General features: G+C 42.2%; 1 protein-coding gene and 1 long non-coding RNA gene across 2 annotated transcripts in view; one reads left to right on the forward strand and one right to left on the reverse strand.

Annotated features, from left to right (window-relative positions):
• Window positions 1-16,703, reverse strand: part of LOC123980769 (cytochrome P450 26B1) — a 38,057-nt gene that overhangs the window by 14,839 nt on the left and 6,515 nt on the right. Inside the window, exon 2 of the mRNA XM_046065316.1 lies at window positions 4,001-4,225. Within this exon, the coding sequence (XP_045921272.1) occupies window positions 4,001-4,225 (225 nt within the window). The remainder of the gene's footprint in view (window positions 1-4,000; window positions 4,226-16,703) is intronic.
• LOC123980771 overlaps window positions 15,720-16,703 on the forward strand; it is a 32,364-nt gene continuing 31,380 nt past the window's right edge. The window contains exon 1 of the long non-coding RNA XR_006827553.1: window positions 15,720-15,765. This is a non-coding gene — a long non-coding RNA (uncharacterized LOC123980771). The remainder of the gene's footprint in view (window positions 15,766-16,703) is intronic.

Raw genomic sequence — 16,703 nt, forward strand, 5'->3', positions numbered from 1 at the left:
TGTGTGTAAGTGCCTTTAAAATCCTAAACCCAATGTTATTTCAGTATGAAGGGACACTTTTCCACTGCAGGTCAGGTAGGGCTTACTGAGGCCACCTCAGCATGTTTACTACAGCATTGTATTGTATTGTGTGTTTTGTTAGTTTATATTGGGAAAGGTAAAGAAATGGTCCTTAATCATATGTTTTCTTTATTGTGTACAGCTAATGGTACAAAAGGTCAAATTAATGTTTGGTTTTGGGTCATTTGCATGCTGAAAACTAAAGACCTGAGCTTAAATGAAGGTGACATACTGACTGTCATTAGCAACTTTATGGTGTGCAAGAACATTGTTGGGATTCTAACATTTAACAACTAAAACGAGACATTCAAAGATCAATATTTTTATATGAACAAGGAATCACATGTCTACTTGTACGTGACATGGGTCGCTCCTTTTAACAAAACCCACAGGGAATCCTCACCCAACTTTGACCTTGCAGCTCTATGGGCTATTTTATCATCTTTAAGCTCATTGTTTCTGTTTTGCGGTCGACAACTTAGCAGTTTTGGTTCACTCTGAACGCTCTCACTGTGTCATTTTCTGTTAAAGCAGACAGCTGTTTTCTGCAAAAAATCCCACTTTTGTCATGTTTATTAGGAAACTCTCATTTATCCGAGTGAAGAAATCCGTCTTTAGAGATAAAAGTCTTGAGCCTCACTAGGATCCTATAAAAGGATTGTCATAACTGACTTCTGTTGCTACATTTGCATTGAAATATCAGGCAAAGTGCAAAAGCCGCAACACTGGCTCCATTTGTGAACCATCTCTAACTCCCAGCCGTCCACGAGCCCATGGGACTAGAGCCTTGATAGGGTAACGAAAGTGATAAAGTCTCTTTGCAGCAGAAATACATATTTTTGATGTTGTTTTCAGGATGGTGTGTAAGACCCGGCTGGCCACGTTTGGCCCTGATTGGCCTGTAGTGGAAAACCAGGCCGCTGTGGCTCTTTTGATGGAGTAAGTTTCCTAGCTTAACACGGGGTTATATGGAAACTGGCTGACTCTGTTGATCTACCGATGGCTAATGTGCTGTGTGAAGATTGTTTTTCCATACGAAAACCACAAGGAGGGCCGACACACAGACACACACACACACACACACAAACAGAGGAGCAGTTCTGGTCCAGTGGGTCAGACAGACAGTAAGCCAGTCGTTCATTCTTTCTCTCAGTTGATGTTGTTTCACTTCTGTCTGTTGACTTAGTTTTATTATGCAGAAATCCTTGCCATTCCTTCTCTCACTTTCTTTTTCTCTGTCTGTCTCTGTCTGTTGACCCTCCTGCCCCCACATGTCCTGTTGAGTTGCTACTGAGCAAGACTGTACGCATCTATATATGTGCATTTAGAGCTGAGTGATAAGGGTCAAGTAACTTTTTTTTGCACCTGTCAGTCAATCATACCTCCTTATTTTGTCAGTTTTTTCTTTGTCTGTCCATCACTAACGTTGTTCTTACTATTTTGCAGCCTGTTTCTTCCGAACAAACTGAATGCACGTAAAATTTCCTGTGCATTTGTCAGGAAAGGGCTTCCGTACAGAGAGTGTTTTGTTACAGGAAATGGAAACACTTGCATTTTTAACTGGTCGGAGGCTGAAATACATGTATTTATAAAAAAAGTCAGATGTTATTACCATATTGGCCTAAATATACGAGAATGTTTTTTTTTTCTGGCTTTGACACTTGAAAAAGTCAGTGTGGTCTTACATTTGAGGTCTAGACAGTTGGCACAAGATCACATATTCTTTTTGAACGGAAAGAGCACCAATGTAACACTGGCTCCTACAGACAGTGCTGCTTTGTGGGTTGTTATAATGTTGACATGCTAGTGTGTGTGTTCAATTCCGTTTTTAGTGTGTCTTTTAAAGTTAATTGGCCATTACAGGGTTTCATTAGCTCAGTTTAACTTGCAGTTGGAGTTTCTGACAGCATGGTTGTAATACGGTAGTTTAAATTCGAGCCACTCTATGATATGATGCTTCATCACTTGATCTCTGAAGGGAAAACCTCTTTCCTTTCTGGATCCTCAGGAAGGTCAGAGGTCATGGAGAGAATAGCAGCAGGTAGGAGATTGCTTGTCTTGCACAAAGGCACTTCAACGGTGTTGTTGCTTTGCAACACAGATCTTAAACCTACAACTATAAGCAACATTGCCGACCTTGTATCTGGCTGTTTGGGTTGAGGGCAGGGGAATGTTCAGGTATCTGTGCACATATGCTTTGTGTACTGTTATAGGTGTGTGTGTGTGTGTGTGTGTGTGTGTGTGTGTGTGTGTGTGTGTGTTTTGGGCCCCCACAGAAAGCCCCTCTTTGTGCTGTGTTGGAGGCAGCCTTCCTTAATCAGGGGTCATTACATGAGGTTAGTGCAGGGGTCTCCAGGGAGAGGAGAGGGGATCAGAGCACAGATTAGACCCAACCGACCCCTCACTGTCCCCAGGCACCACGGTAACGAAACCTGACCCCGCCTCCAAACCCCTCAAAAAAAAAAACAACTCCCTCCTTCCTTTCCCCCTCAACGGAGGATCCAGATAGAGAAAATTAGAGACTGATTCACAGGAAAACACACCAGACTCTGCTTCTTGTTCTTCTCGTTCAGGTCCTGTTTGTGTGTGTGTGTGTGTGTGTGAGAGAGAGAGAGAGAGAGAGGGAAGGTATGTGCCCCGGGGATAACGGGATAATAGGAGGGAGAGGTAAGTGGTTGATTACCTGAAATGGTCCTGGCACAGAAAAGAGAGAGAGAAAAGGAAAGTAAAGAGAGACATGAGGTGAAAAGGAAAGACTGAGAAAGAAATATAAGGGAATCAAAATCAGGGAGAAATTGGAAAAATGAAGTAGAGAAGATATGTCGTAAAACAGATAATCAAAGGAGGGCTTGGTATTGACTGAAATCCCTCTCTCTCCATTTCGACGAGTGGAGGGGAGGATGACGTGACGGAGGAGTTGTTCTCACGCTTCAGTAGCCAGAACACTGCTGATAAGACTGAGAGGACGGGATAGCTTTACACTGATACTCTCTCTTTCTGTTTGTGTGTGTGTGTGTGTGTGTGTGTGTGGAAGAGTGTGTCCTACCTTCCTCATTGTGCAGCAGGTGACTCAGATTACTGTGTGTGTGTGTGTATTTGTTTATACCGGTCTAAACTGTACATTACGTATATAGCCTCTTTCAGACATGAAATCTGTAACACTTTTGCCGCTATTTTTGATGTTGAGATATCACTATAGTTAGTAAATTGTTCCAAAATGGCAAGCATGGCAGGATAGATACAGATGGAGCTGCCACATTTCGTTTCTGGTACGCAATAAAGAAACTCTAAGATCCATTTTTGTTCTGACCACAGTGCTGGAAAATGAGTGAGTTGAAAAATACTATAATCAGTCAGAGATTTTAAAACATATTCCCTAGATGAACAAGCCCCTGATTACCATCAACTATATAATTCCTTAGTAAGTAAAGTATAGTGTAAAAAAAATATGAGTTGTTAGTTTGGGGCTTCCATTTAACGGCTGTACTTGCTCACATGCTGCAGGTACAGAATAAGCAATTCTTCTGTATTTTTATTCTTTAGAAAGTTGAAAATGTACGGTGACTCAGCTGGTCACCTGATGATTTATGTGATTTTGTCTTTATTTTTTCTCTTCTGCCTCTGAGAAATGTATTACAGTGTTGCCTTTAAAAGGTGGAACAAGGCAGGTATTTCATATTTATCCCAGTGTATGCTGTAGCCTTTCCGCTAATGTGACTGCATTAAATCTTTTAGCTGTGTACAAAGTATTATGGAAGTCTTTCTTTGTGCAGCGTGACTTTTACAGAAAAGAAAAAGAAACGTGATCCTGACAAGTGAAGTTCCCAGAGTATTCATGAAGTGAAGGGGCTCACGTGTCAGTTTTCCCCTTCCTTACCTCATATATCCCTCAAACATCTCCAACATGTGCATGTATGTTTGTATTTGTTTTTGTCCTGACCTTTCTCCTCTTGCGGTGGATGTCTCCGATGCTGTTGGCCAGCGAGTTGGGTCCCAGCAGCGTGGAGGTGCTCTGCGGCCAGTCCACCGTCACCAGCGTGTGCTCCCCCATCAGCACCTTGCGCACGTTCTCTGCGCCAGTCACCCGGATCAGAGGGCGGCCCAGCAGGTGGGTCTTGAACACATTGCCGTACTTCTGCCTCCGCGATGCGTGGAAGCCTGAACCCTAGACAGAAGGACAGAGAGGAGATATAAAGATCAATCTTAGAGCTCTACGGATTTGAACAACACGGACTCTTAAGAAATGTCCTAAATATATGGGTTTGAGACCTTTTCCATTGGACAAATAAAGACTGGTGGTAGGATTATTAATCAATATCTATGACTCAAAGGTTGCTTTACTGGTAGTTGATTTGTGGTTTTCAGATCTCAGGTTTTTAGCCCATCGAACATCAACTGATAGTCTAGGTTATTTCAAAGTCCATTTTGATATAGTTCACTGTAATTCATACTTCAGGACACATTCACTTCATAAAGATTTACATAAGAAGGTGGGGATTCCTAAAACTTTTAAGCCTGAAGAAAGCGAAAGAAAACATTGGTTTTAAAGGATGCCTGGGCCAGGAGAGAGAATGTGGAGGAAATTTGCCGAAATAATTGGGAATTTCCCACACCAGTAGAGAAGGTGTGAAAGGACATTATATCGAGGAAATCCCCCAAAACTCCACCCTGTTTAGCTGACAGTTGATGGAGAGCCCCCTCATCTCCTACTTCTTATTTTTCTTGTTGTTATTTCTGGACCTCAACTTTTTTATGCTCAGTTTGACTGCGCATGAGAAACATGCCAGAAAATTGATAACAACCCCTGAAAAAAATGGTCAAAAGTAGATCACCTTACATTTTAGTGATGCTTTGTAAAGTTGCAACAATCCCCATCAACACCTTTCCCAACATCATAATCTTTCTCCTCGTCCTCACCGTCACCCAAACTTGCTGTAAAAGTTGCCAAATGATGCTGATGCTATTTTGCAAACCTGACCAGAACCTTTCAAGTTTAAGCTCTGCAGCGATTCCTATGCTGGCTATTAGTTCAAAACAGCCTCTTAGGATCTGACCTTCACTCTAGCTTTGATCTTCACCTCTAAAAGCTCTGAGTAAGTGTTTTTTCTCCCTGTGGTTTGGGGCCCAAACAGACCATTTCTGGTGAGTCCCCACATGCTAAAAGTTACTGATGTTTCCATCATCTCGGGCTCCCAGAGCAAAAGTAAACGTATACACTGAAGGTAGCGGACTGCAGATGTTTAAAAAAGCCGTATACACCAGGTTAATTCAATGAAAACTGATTCAGGATGCCTCCAGGATGTGATCTGAGTTCAGCTTTAACTTCGCCCGATGAATAGTTGAGGTCAGAGGTTCTCAAAACATTTTCAGCTCAGGCTTCCAGTACAGTAAATGAAACATCTCATCCAGGAGGACCAGAGCGAACGAATTTAAAAGATGTTGATGTGGTTCCTCAAGGATTTGATCAATTTCAGCTTCAGTTCTTTATAGCTTTACCATCTTGAAATATTAATATTTAATGGACAAGTGTTAAGAGATACTTTAACCCATTCTGTATGCCACTGGTTCCCATAATTTTTTTGGCTTCTGACTGAATGAAATTACATCTACTTGCACCCCTTGTCACAGGTTGCACGTGGCTACAGGTTGTGACCAACCAAACAGTGGTAATTCCTTCTTCACACTTAACCTGGCCTGAAGAAGTAAAATCCTACATTTTCCTATCCTAGCAACTATTTTACAAGAGCTTATGTTCATTAACTTCCAGGTTAGGAACAACTTTAAGGAACTAGGATTTCTTAAATGAGTGTTTAACAACTTTAATATGGGCAATACCTTAATTTTTCTAATTTCTAATCCCAGTTATCCAACCAGGATAATATAACCAATGACACTCAGTGTCTGCTATCACGCCTAGTTTAATGTTTGAAACACCACAGCAATGAGTGTTTAGAGGCAGATGCTAAAAATGAGCTTGTAATGCAGTAAGTTGCCCAAAGTTCTTCCTGCCAAGGATATAGTAAACATCTTTGCCTCTTTTTTTTACGAGGGGTCCCACCATAAGAAGCCGCCCAGTCCATTTCGGGCCCCTGCCCTATGCTTTGAGCAACCTGGCTGTCGGTAAACCCCCAGAGGACCGGTGCTGGAGTCAGTTAGCGAGCTGACCTGAGTTCAGCTTTGACGCTGACCTCTAAACGGTCCGGGTCACGGCAGAGCGAGAGGAAGCCGACCCCAGAACTGTAAATGGGCTGTTTGAGTGAAAAGAATATATATCAGCCGGAGGGCAGCTTACTGTGTTACACACACACACACACACACACACACACACATATCGGGCATACACACCAACACTCGCAGACAAACAAATCATTCACACACAAGCTCACACGCACACACATATACAGTAAAAACACACATGCATGTATGCATAAAATCCATGCAAAAAAAAAAAAACTTGCAAAGCAAACAAACATGCAGAGGCCTAACTGCAAATTGCCGTGACAACACTAACTGGTTTGACCCCAGTTTACTCCTGGGGAAAGAGATATGTATGACTGTGAGGCACACACACACACACACGTTAACATACACACCATAGAAGCAGTACTATGAGGCGCTGTAAAAAAAAAAAAAAATGTTTGGTCCCACATTTATATTACAGAAAGAGAGATGGAGTCTTGAGGGCTTTTTAAAAATGATGTAGATAAGGGTAAATTCTTCTCTTTTTCCCTTGTATTATGATGGAAATTAACATTAGGAGCTACTGTAACGCTCATGCTACAGGAAACCATCAGTATGTTTGTGTATTTGTGTGTGAGAGAGAGAGCTTCTTAGACATGCTCAGTTTATTTGTGTTCAGGGACTAATTTTAGCAGGTAGTTTATTTCCTGTTTGTTTCGTCTTTCTACAGCATTCCACTGACTGAAGCTTCAAACTTCTCCTCAGTGGTTCTGGTTTACGATGTAATTTGTGGCTCAGAGTCCTGCAGAGAAGCTGTGATACATTTAATACAATCAAATGAAAAGCTGCTTTAGCCGCCAAGAGCTGTTAAAAGGAAGTAGGAAACACAAAGCTAACTACTTGCTCAGTTGCTGCAAGTCACTCTGAATGAAAGTATCAACTAAAAATGAAAAGATTTGGTGCTGAAACACCTGGCCGTTCATGTTTAGCCACATCTGCTCATCTTTTACCCCTTTCTTCCACTGATCACATGATTAATAGCTGCTACTGTTGTGGTAGCTATATGAGGTAGAAATGCACTCAGCATTAAGTAAAAGCCTTAAAGAGGCAGAGGTGTCTTGACTTTTATTCCCTAGTATTTGTCCAAAAACAAACTCCTAAAACACAAGATACTACACCTCCCATAAGATGCCTGTATCTTTCAGTTTGTAATACAGGCTTTTAGTCAAAAATGTGTAGTCTCTGAGCCAATGCTGAGACATCATCAGGGTCTCAGACTTTGGTTGCACAAGTGAAATTGTTGGCGTGGCCCTTTAACAACACAAACAACGTGTTTTGATGACGAACCTTGAACGGTAATGTGATGTTAATGAACGTTTTACAGGTAACATCACAATGATGCTAGCTTTTGAGTTGCAATTTGTCGTTTCCCATTTAAAGTCTTATTTGTGTCTTACAGTGTTTGCCCAAAATAATGGAAACACTTAATTAATCAATGAAAGAAGTTGTCTCCTTTAAAGTTAACTCTGCTGCAAATGTAGGCCATGTATTGTGTATATTTCTATTATATTTGTGTTCAGCACAGTATCCCCAAGAAAAACATCCACATTAGATGATTCGGCAATTTACATAAAATGCCAACATTAAGCGCCACTGGCAGAAGTAACGTTCCCTTTACATGGCCAGGTGAAAAGTAAGGGTGTGGAGGTACACACCTGTAATAGACATTTCCCTTTTATTAACTGTAACCACAATCTTTTCTAGCCGTAACCATAGTTTATTTGTCATTACCATGACCTTTCTCCAACTGTAACCATACTGTGGTTGATTCCGTTTGCTGTGTTTAGCGCATATTATCATGACTTACCAGAATGTTCTTGTTGACTTTTGATTTCTTCTTGAATTATTTCTTGCAGTTTTTTTTAAGCTTCACCCACACAAAGACATTTCGCTTTGCTAAAATACTTTTCAACTCCACGTGTTTCAATGGACAGGTGCGGCTCGACTTTGTCGTTGTCACGGAAAGTGCTTCACATTTAACTTATTTTTTTACTTAAAGTAAAAATAAAAATGCCTCTGGCAGGCTGAGAGCTGGGTAAGCAGCTTCAAACTGGACCCACAGGTGTAAAATACTGCACAGAGCTGCAGGTTAAGATCTAAGATCAGAGTCAAGGTTCAATGGGCAGGTGTGTGTTTTTTCTTTGTTGCAGAAAACATTTTTGAAAATGCTTCATCACTTCAGAAGAAGCAGCAGGACATACCTGTCAAACCACAAACAAAGACCTCGACCCCAAGTCTCGACTACTTTTTGCATTTGGCAGTTGCAGCTCATCTCTTTCTCCCCTCCTTGCAACGCACCTCACATCTTAACGTTTCTCCGTGAGAACTGGGCCTAAATTGAGCACAGATGCGTCAGCCTCTTTGCAGCTCTGTTAGCTGTTTCGTGTTGCTTTGAAAACTCTGATTGCCAGACTGCTTTTATAGATGAAAAATGCTGCTAATTAGCATTCAGCCCAACACACCCTGCCTCCGTAACTGTGTTTGTCGTTGCGCTTAAGCTACTTCAGATGTTCGGACCTTTTCATGAGGTGCTGACATTATTTTATCTAAACCGTGCATTTTGAAGATTTTGAGATTTTGGAGACTTTCTATAAATCCTTACTCGGTATACAGCTTTTCTTACAGCTACATTGCATTCTGGTCTACGTCCTAATCCCGTGGTTGTGGAAAGCAGTTTGAGCTGCTTCCACGATGCAGTTCTTCCCGTCAAACAGTACAAAATGCCAACTGGAAAGCAACCACTCTTCGATTAGGAGGGATTTCATAGCAATACTGGACATTTAAAACCAATGTTTTAGATTTCTGCCATCAGCTATCATCATAGTTACTGGAAACAGCCACTTAAACGTCCCGTCAGGTTGATGTTTCTTTTAAAAGTGTATTTTAAAGAAGCATTTAGAAGCATTTATTCTTGTATCCCTCGATCCTTCACCTTTGCAGATTTCGGTTTCTTTTTCTCTCTCTCTGTCGATCTGTCTGGGTACAAACTGTTGACCTGAACTGTTTTCACAGCTCCTGTACACTTCCTCTTTTTACTGTGGCATGCACACACACACACATGGTAACACACACATTTGCGCACACACCAGGTCGCCGGCTGGCCTCTGGAGCCCTCAGGGTGTGTGTGCGTGTAAGAGTGGGGTTGTTTTCCAAGCTACATTTTGCTGCCACATGGATGTAGAGTGGTTTAGTATGTCTGCCTGGCAGGCCTGCTCAAACACACACACACACACTTTTGAAGGGAGTTCCTCAGGCAGCCAGACAAGGCTCCCTTTCACACTCCAAGATACAGCATCAGATTGGGCCGATTGTGTGTTTCTTGTGGCTTCTGTGTGAGTGTGTGTGTGTGTGTGTGTGTTTGTGTGCGTGTGTGTGTGTGGTGTGTGCAGCTACGTGCGTTGTGTGTGTATCTCTTCGTACATTTTCTCCTTCCAGTTCTCTCTATTTTCTTTTCACACACACACAAACACACATTTTGGCAGGATACTGGAGGTTTTCATCTGTCTTATTCCCCACAAGAAAATGGAAAAAAAATAGTGTATAAAAAAGTTACGCTAAAATAATGTGTGTGTCTGTGTGTGCGTGCCAGGGGTGTGGTCTGGATGACATTTAGCATAAAAGGTGAGAAGTGTACACCCCCCCGCCTCTCCCTCCCAAATCTGGCAAAACACACACACAGAGCAAGCATGGAAAAGTTGTGATGTAATGACGCCACACTTCTTCTGCAGGAGAACACGTACATAACCGCACATGGGATCACAACACACATGCACAGAGTCGTAGACGTCGCCGCAGAGACGCAGGCGTCACAGCTTCACACTGATTGCGCAGGTTGAACACTCCCTTCCCTCCAAACTTCAGTGGAGCGAAGGAGCCTTCACTGTAAACACTTGCTTAGTTTCACAAAAACCCAGAAACCAAAATTGCTACCACAACATTACGGCTGATTTTACCGCTGAGGTCACAGGCAACAAACTCTGATGTGAGCTGAAAACCATAAAGAGGTCTCTCTTAATGATGGCGGCATAAAGTTTTAAAGCTTTTTTTTTCTCCCTTGTGGATGTGTTACCTAGCAACTCAGAGAAGTACAAGCTGGTTGTGGAGGCAGAAAACATGATGTGTGCATGTTTCTTACAGTTTGTTTTAGTCTATTTTGAATAAATCCTGTATATTCACGTTAATTGTCAGGGGTCATTAGGTGGGGTAAAAATGACTGACATATAGTTAAAAGATTTTTTGTCTTGCAGGTATGCTTTTATAGAAAGTTTACTTTAGACTATAGCCTACAACAAAGTCTCGAACTTCGTAGTTTCTCATTTCCTTTCCGTTTTGGTTTGTCGTAACTGTAGCCTATAACATGAAGTTTTCCTTGTTGCAACCTGCAAGCGCAAATAGCAATGTCTAAAATCAGAGTTCGTTAAATGGTCTGTTTTTTCAACCACTTGTGTCTGTCTCAGGCCAAAACTCCCATTTCACTTAAAGTAAAAATCTAGTAAAAACAGCTCCGGCCGGTTGAGAGCAGACTGGAGACTGAGCTATAAAATAGGCTACTGCACAGAGTCGCAGGTTAAGATTCAGGATCAGAGTAAAGGTTAAATTAAGGACACAATAAGGGTAGAATTGAGGTTATGTCAGGTTTAAAGGTTATGTACACACCAATGAGCGACAGCAATAGTGTTTAATAACAAAGTAAGGGAACATCCCTAAGGTATTGTGCTTTCAACTTTGTGTGTGTGTGACTACAGTCTGGACAGAGCCGTTCTTGTAACCAGCGATGTCTGCTTCTACAGAGTCCCCTTTTGTGTTTTTTCAACAGAGATTCATCCGATATTTTATAAGAAGCCAATAAAGGCAGGAGAGAGGGGGGTTTCGGGGAGCATTTTCCACACACAGCATCCAAACACTCTCACACATGCACAAAACCTTTCATGACACACTCACATGTACTCAAAATTTCTGACAAACGCCACCGAGATCACAGAAAATCTCATAAAATCTCCCTGACTCTCTTGTTCTCTCTCTCTCTCTCTCTCTCTCTAAAACACACACTCCTCTCACACACACACACACACACACACTGTCCGAGCAGAGCTAGCTAGCACGCCGGCCGTACTAAAAATACCCCCATCTGTTCTGTTGGGGTTGGCCTGGGGGCGAACCTGGGCCCGGGCTTATAAATGTCCTCTTTGTAGCGCAGTGGAAATGTCCAACAAATGACTCTTTTATTAGGGCAAGACAAAAAATCACAGCTAATTATGTTTACTCAGATCAACGCCGCGGTTCAGCCACCACACACCCGCTGACTGGGGGGACAGCGAGAGTGTGTTTGGAGTGGGAGAGAAGTGTACATTTGTAGAAGTTATGAAATAGAAATATTAGCGTGACGATTAAAGGGAGCACAGAGGACTTTTCTAGAAAAGAGGGAGAAACAGGCTTAAGGGAAAACAGCAGCAGGAAACGAAGGACAGCACTTCTGAAAGCAACAAAGTAGGAAACAAAGAGTAATTTACTGGCTCAGATGTGTGTGTCTTGCTGATACTTTGCATGAAAAAAGAAAAGAGAGCCACGAGTTTGAGAGCAAAAAGAGACAGAGTAGGTGATGACTTTTTAGATGAAGCTAGCAGAGAGTTTATAAGTTAGGATTTCTTTTTGAGGCTGAACTTTGCAGTCAATAAATTGTCAGATGTGTTCTTTCATTGCATATGTAAATGGTCAAGGTATGTTTTGATGACATTTTGCTCTTGTTTCTACTTAACACAATGTAAGTTGTAAGTATCACTCACTTGAAAACACCCACTTCTCCTACATTCTTCCACTAAAATAATTTGCTGTGACATTTTTATCCTTTTTGTATAGTTTTGGAGCCATCGTTGTTATTAGTGTTAGCTTTTGTTCACATTTTTGAAATTAAAGCTTAACTTATGTTTGAAATCCTCTGAAAATGGTCAAAATGGTCTTTTGTAAATTCCACTATTGTTGTCCGTTGTATTGCAAATCGACTTACGTGAACCCTAAAAGTGTTGACTGGTTATTTCCTCTCATTGCACACGCTGAGGGAACGTGCGCTGTGAGTAAACCCGTTGTTCAAGGCCAACTAACACGGGGAAGGTCGATCTTTGTCAGCTTGGTGTGATGGTCACAAAGGACCAGGTGAATTGAGCGCTATCCTTAGGAACAGGAAACGATTAAAAAAATCAACAAAAGATTTCTTAATAAGAGCAATAGCAACAGCGTAAAGTGCAACACCCACAGAAAATCGAAATGCATAAACAGAAATTTCAAAGGATCCCCAGATTAGCTCACACAGCTTGACTGACAGGTGATTCTTTTTGGGAGATGCAGTTCGGGAACACAAGGATGGTGCCACATTTTGGCAAAAAGGTGAAGCTTGAGGGCTTCTGCTGAAATACAGAATAAAAATTAAAAGTGAGAAAGCAGCAGCAGCAGAGAAGGAGAGAGAGAGGAAAGCAGGTCAAAGGCTGTGAGGGAATTCCTTCTTTCTTTTCAGTTGTTAGTCATTCAGCCGGTGCCAGAGATACCAAGGAACCTGTGTGTGTGTGTGTGCGTGTGTGTGTGTGTGTGTGTGTTCGTAGGTGTGTGTGGTTGTGTGTTTGAATGGTACGATAGGTCCTCGACTTGACAATGAACCACGTCCCTTTGCGGTCACGCCACCACATCAGAGAGACGAGACGAAAGAGAAGAAATAAGAACGTAGGATGAGAGAAAGGAACGGAGGAAGGAAAGAGAAGAAGGGGAGGAGAAGAGATAAAGAATGGAAGAAAAAAAAAGGGAATGAGAAAGTGTCAGAGGGGTAAGAGCCAAAAACACAGCGAGAGAAAGCGAGCGCAGAGCGTGGCAGAGGAGGCGGAGAGATGGGAAGGGTGCTCGTTTCAGAAAGGACGGATTAACGAAAAGGGGCTTCGGATAGTTCAGCCAAAAAACAAGGAGAATAGAGAGACAGGGGGAGAGAGAGCAGGAGAGAGAGAGGGAGAGAGAAGGTTGGCCCCTGACCTGGGGACATTATAGGAAGGGAGATTATGGTTGTTCAAAACTCTCTAAGCACTCACCCCAGGACCCCAGCTAATACCCTGACACACACACACACACACACACACACACACACACACACACACACACACACACACACACACACACACACACACACACACACACACGTACCTCAACCACAAGTGAATACAGATGCACAGTGTGAGGCTTAACAGATACATGTAGCGTTGTGGTGATGCTCTATATTTTTCTTATTGTCAACATGTCCTGCGAAAGGACCAACAATGAATGGATCCTACCAATAAGTATTGTGGTGTGTAGCCAAAGCCTGATATATCTTCTTCCTCTGGACCACAGAGCTCCATTGTTTTCCCAAAACTATTAAAAACACATCACTGAGCCGCCCTGTTGCACTGGGTGACATGTTCTTAGACTACCATGAACACCACACGCTGTAGTTTATTTTGACTCAGTCCCACACTGCTTTTGGAAATACAAGAGCACCAAATGTGTATCAATCCGCAGCTGAAAACAGTCCCCGACAAATGTGCTGTTTACGCCTGTTTAAGTAACATCTGCTAAAAGCTACTGTGCCCAGGAAACTACTGAGCCTTTTTAAAAATAAAATGGTATCTTCCGAGATTTTCGCCTTCAGTAAGAATAAACTGGTTTGGGACTGAGCGCCACAAACAGTGTAGGGAAGATGTGTTGTGTAGAAAGTCTTTTTTTTAACTGGATTTGTTGACTATAGAAAAGAGGAAGATTCATTCCTTCTTTATCATTTTATACACACACATACATTAAGTTCATAACTAGTGAAAATGCAATCTCTGTTTCATACACATAGACACAGTCATTGAGAAGGAGAGCTTAGTATTGTGCTCTATACTCGGCCGGGGACAAGAGTGCTGGAGGAGGGAGCAGTGTGTTCTCGGGGTGAAAGAAGGGGCAAAGGAGACCGCTGCCAGCACCTCCTGCTAATTTGAACAAGAAGAGGAGGAGGAATGGATGGGTGGATGGATGGATGGATGGATGGATGGAGAGGGGAGAAGAAGAAGAGGGTGAAAGATAAAAGCTAGATGGGGAGCGATGTTTTAAGTTACATTATTGATTTATGTACTTTTGTAGTTGCTGAATCCTTTTGCGATAAAGATACAGTACAAGCGGCAAATGTGGAGGAGTGGAGGAAAATGAGAAAAACATGGAGGGAGGTGAAGGGGCGGCTGTTAAAGGGATGGATGAGACGGTGGAGAAAATATAGGAGATGGGAAAATGAGGAAAGAGACGCGGGAAGAAAAGACACAAGACAGGGGGAAAGTTTTAAAAAATTTCAAGTGCAGAGAGTTAAAAAGGACTGAAGAGATTTTTTAAATAGAGCGACAAGATGTAGAGGACAGGAATTAAAGGAATGACTGCATTGACTTATACAAGACATAAATAACAGAGGCATGCTCAGCACTCGATTTTTCATCAATAAATTAAAAGACTAAAAACATGGGACAAAAAATACGAGCAATGAGCGGAACAGATGGAGCGCAGCTTAGAAAGAACGTTAGAGGGGTGTGAGAAGAAGAGTCCTCGGAGGTTCAAGGGTCCTGCCTTGAATGTTAACACTGTCACACCACACACACATAAAGGGCTGCCCCTAGTGCCCGCTCAATGAACTATGTATCTCTCACCCAACAAACACACACTTGCCAGTTCCCTGCCACTTTTGAAGAAAGAAAGAAAGAAAGAAAGAAAGAGAGGATTAATCATTTGGCATTGTAATATAATCTCATACACTTATGTGCATGTGCGTGTGTTTGTCCAGCTGTGTGTATGCTACGTCTACATACTATATGTTTACATGTGCTGCTGCTGCATGTTATATGACTTTGTGCTTACATACTCATAGTATTTCCATTTACCATGTGTGTGTGCCTCAGGACTGTGTAACCACAGCAATGCAGCACACAGCGTGCTGGACCGCAGTGATGGAACCTTACTATAGACGAAGCCACCAGGCCTCACAATCCCCGCTCTGTCTGAGCTAGTTGAAGGCACAATCCACCTAAAAACAAAGATCCCACATGTGCTGTAAACCAGAAAGGCTCTGAGGTGATCAGTCAACATAAAAGGGGATTTTAAGATTCAAATCTTTTGCCACCCGACTTCCTGTCAGATCACTTGAAGCTCTCACCATTAAAGGCCCCTTATTATGTTTATTATTTATTTTGGGTGACTATTATAAAATGTTTACATGCTTAGATGTTCAAAAAAACACATTCTTTCCATTGCTTCAGCACCTCTACTCACGCTCTGTCAGAACAATGAGTTTTAGCTCCTGTCTCTTTAAGGCCTCCCTTCTCGAAAGCCCACTTTCAAATGATTGGCTAACTTCTAGAAACCTGCGTAGGGGCAGCAACGGGCTGGTGTGTTACTGTTATGTGGAGATATGTCTGGGTATATTTTATGGTAAGACTCTTTCCGGTTTTTTCCTCTGATGCTCTTTGCCTGCTCTGCCTCAACTTTCTGTGAGTTTCCTGATGGACACTACTTGTTTATAGCAGTTACTTTAGCTGCTAACTACTGTTAACAGTAGCTGCCGCTAGCTAGTTATCTCAGTTAGCCGTAGCAGCTAGCTGTCCCTGACTCTGCCCGGATTGGAAGCGTGGTACTCCAGGGATGTTTACACTTCTAACGTCAGTAGAGGAGTTTTGAACCGCTGGGAGCGTCCAGTTCGGGTAGAGTCAGCTGATAATGGCAGCTACAGTTAGCAGTAGCTAGCAGTTCCTGTAGTTTTAGCAACAAGTTAAGCCATTTGTCCCTCCGTAAATCACATTCATAACCGTAAAAGCACTTTCTTTGAGACACACTGAACAACCTCCCGCTCTAGCTCAGTGATGGAACAACAGCTTGGTTTTTGTTGGACGGTGGGGCTGAGAGCGGTGTGTTCAGTACATGCTCAGTGGGCGGGGCTATCCGTTGTGAAGGGCTGAAGGATGTCCTATGCTACACAGATCCATCCATGATGTCATAAAGGGACCGAAATTCAAATGGAGTGTTTGCACACACATTTACTTGACTGAGCAGGAGAAATAGAGAGACGATGTTTTTTTCTCATGGGGGTCTTTAAACACACCGGAGACATATTTATGTTGAAAAGTTGATTCTGGGTATTTCACCAGTTTGGTGTAAGATAAAATTTTGTGCATTTTTTTCCAGATTTTGCAAATTTTAAAGGACAAACAGTGTTTTTATTTTGGGGGCGCTGATACTGGCTGCCCCAATCATTCCCTTATAATACTGAGTTAGGTTAATTTTTCATACTCAAAATAGTGAAAATGACGTAAATGCAAAAAAACGAGCAAGTATGCATGTTTGCAGAGCCAAACGATTTAAATGTAAAGTTA

The sequence above is a fragment of the Micropterus dolomieu genome, linkage group LG12 (genome assembly GCF_021292245.1).
Source record: "Micropterus dolomieu isolate WLL.071019.BEF.003 ecotype Adirondacks linkage group LG12, ASM2129224v1, whole genome shotgun sequence".
In the NCBI taxonomy this organism is placed as follows: domain Eukaryota; kingdom Metazoa; phylum Chordata; class Actinopteri; order Centrarchiformes; family Centrarchidae; genus Micropterus; species Micropterus dolomieu.